Source organism: Ictidomys tridecemlineatus, chromosome 2 (genome assembly GCF_052094955.1).
Source record: "Ictidomys tridecemlineatus isolate mIctTri1 chromosome 2, mIctTri1.hap1, whole genome shotgun sequence".
Classification (NCBI taxonomy): domain Eukaryota; kingdom Metazoa; phylum Chordata; class Mammalia; order Rodentia; family Sciuridae; genus Ictidomys; species Ictidomys tridecemlineatus.
In genome coordinates this window covers 6,172,582-6,179,034 of record NC_135478.1, presented here as the reverse complement: position 1 = coordinate 6,179,034, position 6,453 = coordinate 6,172,582, and the positions used below count along the sequence as shown (strand labels likewise).

The following is a 6,453-nucleotide window of genomic DNA, read 5'->3' as shown; positions in this document are numbered from 1 at the left end:
AGTGTGAGGGATAATTACAAAATCATTGCCCTACGGGCACAGTCTGGAAACCTCTGCTCAGAAAAAAAATCAGTGAAAATATACGTGTCTGAAATGTTCTTTCCAGACATGATCCACTCATCAGACTCCAAGCTCCACAGAAGGCAAAGCAATGAAAGAAACTGCAATTACAAATAAATAATTTTTAAAATGAATAAATGAACCAGACTTCCAAAAACACCAATCTACTTTTCTTTTCAGGACCAGATAGTCATTTTCTTTATGGTTGCAATAGTTGTAAAAAAAAAAGACACAATGTTGAGATTTATTCAGTGCTTTTAGAAATGTTCCTCACTTTAGGACCAAATCACAAATCATCATCACACACAGATGCACAGACACACACGCGTATGCACACACGTGCAAGCACACACACAGACACACACATACACACAAAGTCAATTCTAGAATTCTAGTAGAAAAAAGGAATTCTTGGGGTTGGGGTTGTGGCTCAGAGGTAGAGCACTCGCCTAACATGTGTGAAGCACTGGGTTCAATCCTCAAAACCACGTAAGTATAAAATAAAGCTATTGGGTCCACCTATAACTAAAACATAAATATTAAAAGAAAAGAAAAAGGAATTCCTTTAAATTAAATAAGTCACAATGGAATGCTTGAGATGATTGAACAATATAATATCTTTAAAGGACTGATTGGATTGCCTCATTTCTCACAAGGAGGAAGGAAAAAAAACATGAGATGGCAATTTTGAGCAATACTCAATTTGGCAATGATGGGCAGAGACAGAGAGGATGACATTAATGACAGATTTAAACTTCTTTAGGAAATGATGTCATCAAACCAGGATTGAAACTGTATTAATAATTGAAGACCCTTTAATACTAGGTTAAGTCAGAGCATTGAGGAGTGATAATTCCTAATAATTGAAATAGCATATATTTTTATTTTTGTATGTAACATTAAAAAACACAGTCATTTTATTTTTTAAATCATAAAATATAAATTCTAGAATGAATGGGTGAAGAAAGGAATAAAGAGTTTAAATAGGACCCACAATTTTAAGTCACTACCAAAGACTTCTTTCCACCAAGTGATAACTAGGTGTGTTCCATTGCTGACCATGTCTCTATCATCCAACAGATCTCTTTACCACATGGAGTCCCAAAACCAAACACTTGCAGCAGAATTCCATCTCCTGGGACTCTCAGAGGACCCAGCCCTGCAGCCCGTCCTCTTTGGACTGTTCCTGTCCATGTACCTGGTGACAGTGCTTGGGAACCTGCTCATCATCCTGGCCGTCAGCTCTGACTCCCACCTCCACACCCCCATGTACTTCTTCCTCTCCAACCTGTCCTTGGCTGACATTGGTAGCACCTCCACTGTGGTCCCTAAGATGCTGGTGAACATCCAGACAGAGAGCAAAGCCATCTCTTATGCAGGCTGCCTCACTCAGGTATATTTTTTTGTGGTTTTTCTATGTATGGACAACTTACTGCTGGCTGTGATGGCCTATGATCGCTATGTGGCCATCTGCCACCCCTTGCATTACATGGTCATCATGAACCCCCACCTCTGTGTCCTGCTGGTTCTGATCTGTCTGCTCATCAGCACTGTGGATGCCCTGGTGCACACTCTGATGTTGCTGCGTCTGTCTTTCTGCAAACACCTGGAGATCCCCCACTTCTTCTGTGATGTGACTCAGGTCCTCAAGGTGGCCTGTTCTAATACCCTCGTCAACAACATCGTGGTTTATTTATCAACCACTCTGTTGGGTATTGGTCCTATGTGTGGCATAATATTCTCCTATGTTCAAATTGTTTCCTCCATCCTGAGAATCCCGTCCACTGGTGGAAGGTATAAAGCTTTTTCTAGCTGTGGGTCTCACCTGTCGGTGGTTTCCTTGTTCTATGGGACTGCTCTTGGGGTTTACCTTAGTTCTGCAGTTACTGATTCTCCCAGGAAGACTGCAGTGGCCTCTGTGATGTATGCACTGGTCACCCCCATGCTGAACCCCTTCATCTACAGCCTCAGGAACAAGGACATGAAGGGGGCCTTGAGAAAACTCACCTTGGGGACATTTTCCATTTCATGAATCTGTCACCTGCCTTGCCTGTGAGCTCTTAGACTGAGTCAAAGTGAGTTAGTTCTTCCAGAAAAATAGTACCTCTTGAGATTAGGAGAGTAAAACAGCTGTGGGGGATAAGACCCTCAGGCAAATGCCCTCCAAGGACTCCCTGGTAGCCGTGGCTGGTTAGCTTTTCAGGGCTCATGGTGGGTGCCTTCCCTGTCCTGTCACTCAAACTCAGTCCCTCTCACCTCCCATGTCTGGGGCATCGCTAAGTCAGGACACTTTCCCAGGGACTCTGCAAGGACAAACCACATGAGGGTGGAACAGCTGAGGAGTCACTGAAGCAGCAAACTCCAGGGCTCTGAGGATGGGCTGTCATGGCTGCTGCTTCCCTTTACCCCACACCTGGGAGTCCTGTGACAGCTGCTGCTGCTCATCCTCAGCCCAGGGCAGAGAAGCTCCTGCAGGACGAGGCAGGGGCATGGGGGAGGTGACCTCAGGCACAGGATGCAGACTCTGCCCTCCCTGGAAGTGGGAGTGCTCCCTGGGGAGGAAACCCCCCCCTGACAGGCAGCTGAGGCCCCTGCACTCCTCCTCCAGCCCCACCAGCCACCCCAGCTGGGAAGCCATTTTTCTAGTAATATTCAAACAATAATTCCCGTCCGTCCTCCTACTCACTGTTTTCTTCACGCACTGATTCTTTCAAATTTTTTTCTTAGTGCATTATAATTGCACATAACTGTAGAGTTCATTGTGACATAATTAGACAAGCATGGAATTTAATTTTGTCCATTTCCACCCTCATATCTTCCTCCTCTCCCACTTTTTTTAAAATTATTTCTACTACTGGCCTTTCTTCTGCATAGTTGTAGTTTTTTTATTCAGTGCATTATGGATGCACATCAAGGTGAAATTCACTCTCATGTATTCACGTGTGTACCCAGGACCAGGTCCTCAGGTCCCTTCCACTGTTCCTCTTTCCTCCTTCCTCCTCCCTCCCCCTCAGTCCCTTTCCTCTGTCCTACTGATCTCTCTTCTGTTTTCATACTACCCACTAGTTCTTGAGGGAATTTATGCATCATGATTCTTGAAATAAAACGTATGCATTTTTCTAAAGCTAGAACTTAAAACAATGAAAATGTATGATGTTGTATTGGTTAGGAACTATCAACCGCCTTAATGCTTTTGCTAAATCTAGCATTAAATTGTAGTCAGTTCTTCACACAGCATCAAACCTGGTTCGATGACATCAATTCCCAGAAAATCTTAACCCTGTCATTAACAAGATATTCTCTACAAAAGGTTATCATTACAAACCTCAGATATTCCTGAAAATTACTCTGTCACATCTTATATATCCTCTTTGTAAGACATGACATGGCATTTAACTCTTTAAAGATATTATACTTTACAAGCCCATCAAGCTAGTGCATTGTGAACTGTTTAATTTGAAGAAATATCTTTAGCCAATAGAATTGGTCTTTTTTTGGACTGTAGTTTGCTATTTGTTTCTGCAATGAAGAACTTTATCAAAAAGAAAGAATGAGTCTCTATTTTATCTGTCATGTAAATGCCACACCCATATGATAATTTCTATGTGATCTTTAAAAAAGTGGTTCTACTGTTAGTTAAGATTTTTAAAATCTATACAACTAATATTATTCATGTAGAATGTGAGCTTTGGAAGGAGACATGCTCATGACAGAAGTGGAAGGAGGGGCTCTGGAGAGAGCAAAGGAGAGGAGCCAGCAGTGTTCCCTGTGCATCCACCCTGGCTGGGGAGCGGGAGGGCACTGCAGGATCAGTGCTGACTTTCAGGCCACTTTCAGGATCACAGACCACATGATGTTTCATGAAGCAAGGGGAGAAGGATATTAACCTACCCAAACAGAGAGAAAGTGAAGCTGAGCCAAGTCTGCTTGTGCGTTTTCTATGAATAATGCATGATGGGCTTTAAGAAAAGACCTAAGGGCCTGGAGATATGGTGACTACTCTAGAGATACCAGCTATAATTATTGTTGCTGTTGATACAACAATAGGAATCCATGTGGCAAAAGGGAAATTTGTCCTGTCCTACACACACACAGGTGTCACAGTAATAGTTAGTGTGGGACAGTCCCAGTGGGGGCACACCTGTAATCGAGCTTTTTGTTTAAGGGCTATTTATATTACTATTATTACTGGAGTCCTAGGCCAGAGGCCTGACTCAGGAAGGAGGTGTCAGACAAGTCATCAGGTCCTGCCACTCATCTTGAATGACAAATAGAAAAAGTAATGGGGAAAAGCAGAAAAGGAGCTCTAATCAAGGTAGACAAGAGGAGACAAGAGCCAATAGCCTTGTTATTGAGGATCTGGCAAACTTTGAGTTTTAATTATGTAGAAGAGAATGAGGGTAAACGTTCACGGGTTGCATTGTTAGAGGCTTTGCACAGCTGCCAAAGCAGACCATCTTGACCAGGCATGGTCTCAGACATCTTCATCTCAGGGTCTGGCAGGCCAGGCCTTTTGGGTGATAAGAAAGTTTCTGTTGCCTCACAAATGCTTATTGATCAGACCTGTTGCTCCAGGAATCTCAGGTGACTCAGAGCCAAGGAGACCGATGCAAAAAGGAGGCAGAGATTCAGGTGAAGGAGTCCACATCCTTGTTTCCCTGTTAGTAGGACTTGAGCAGAGATCCTCAATCCCGACATGATCCTTCCAGAGAAGGGCATGAGCTTGGGGCTGGAGTGTAGCTCGGTGCTTGCTTAGCAACTGTGAGGCCCTGGGTTCCTTCCTCAGCACTGAAATAAAGTGTTGAAGAGATTGGCGAGGCAAGGAAGAAAGATAGAGGAGACAGGAGGGAGAGAGAACGTCCACAGAACAACACCTGAGTGGTAAGAAAAGGACTCATTTGGAATCCACCAGGACCCTCCATCAAACCAAAGGGCAAGCTGAGTGGGGATATACTCACCTCCTTTCCTTGAATCTCAGTGTCTCCCCTACAGCGATGGATCTGTATATAACCAACCATGGGAGTCCATAGCCAGGGGAGTCTCCTGCTGCCCTTTCTGGTATTAAAAACAATAAGAAAGTTCCTGTGTAAGACCCTGCATTCCATCCCTAGCACACACACACACACACACAGACACACACAGACACACACACACACCCCATAATAAAAAAGAAACATTGAAAGAGACTTCTGTTTTGTACTTGAGTCTGTGTGTGTGTGCGTGTGCATGTTTTCACATGCTGTGGATTGAACTCAGGGCATCACACGAGCTGGGAGAGCACTTTACCACTAGGCTACATCCCCACTCTGAAAAAGCTCTTCAGTCAGATCCAGCTATCCCAGTTCTGGGTATCTCTCCAAAGGAAAGGAAATCAGTATACCAAAGGGACACCAGCATGCCATTGTTTATTGTGGCACTATTCACAATAGCTAAAGTTCCCTGTCCATCAACATATAAGTGAATAAGAAAATTTTGGTGCATACACAATGAAATATTATTCAACCAAATAGAAAAATGATTTTTTTTTTACTGGCAGACAAATCAGAAAAGCTCAGCTGACTGCATTTGATTGCCCTCCCACATAAGAAATCAGCAGAAATGTAAGAAGAAAAAGTGAATTGAAGTAGTGGCTAAACCTGGAAAGGCAGGTAGCTCACCTCCACCTGTCCTACAGAGGTGGTCACAACTCCCAGAAGCAAAAGTCAGGAAACATGTGTACATAGATTTAGTACCCAGCACCGGCTGTGCTGGCCAGAGGACATGTCAGAATTCCTGTTTCCCTGGCACCCTCCTAGGCACCGGGATAGTTTTTCAGTTTCCACTTGAGAAAGTTCATTGAGGGAAAGACAAAAACAAAAACATAAAAACTTTTACTAGGAAATGGAAGGGCTAAAGTCAATCTGGAGCCTTTAATTTTAAAAGGTCTCTGTTACGGTCCTGTCATTTACAGCAAAACGGATAGAAATGAAGGACATTATGTTAGACAAAATAAGATAGACACAGGACTACAGGTACCACATGCTCTCTTTCATATGTAAGAACTAGGAAATTAAAGTTGATTTTAAAGTAGAAGAGTGATTCCTAGAGAATAGGAAGAGTTTGCAGTTGGGAGAGGGTGGAAAAGGGTGGTTGAATTTGATTGGTTCATGCTACATGTGTTATGGAATTTCATATATGAAGAAGTTCAAGACAGGTGAGGTGGCTCATGCCTGTAATCCCAGCTACTTCAGAGGCTGACGCAGGAGGATTGGTGAATTACCAAGACCCTGTCTCAAAAGAAAATAAACTGAGCAGTGACACAGCTCAGTGGTAGAGCACTTGCCTAGCATGGGTAAGTACACACACACACACACACACACACACACACACACACACACTGTCCAAATAAAACAT

At 43.3% G+C, this 6,453-nt stretch overlaps 1 protein-coding gene across 1 annotated transcript; it reads left to right on the top strand.

Annotated features, from left to right (window-relative positions):
- The first annotated feature begins 1,153 nt into the window (after positions 1-1,153).
- LOC101958848 (olfactory receptor 7D4) lies at positions 1,154-2,092 on the top strand. The gene has a single exon (XM_005342142.3). The coding sequence runs from the start codon at positions 1,154-1,156 to the stop codon at positions 2,090-2,092; it is 939 nt and encodes a 312-aa protein (XP_005342199.2).
- The last annotated feature ends 4,361 nt before the right edge of the window (positions 2,093-6,453 follow it).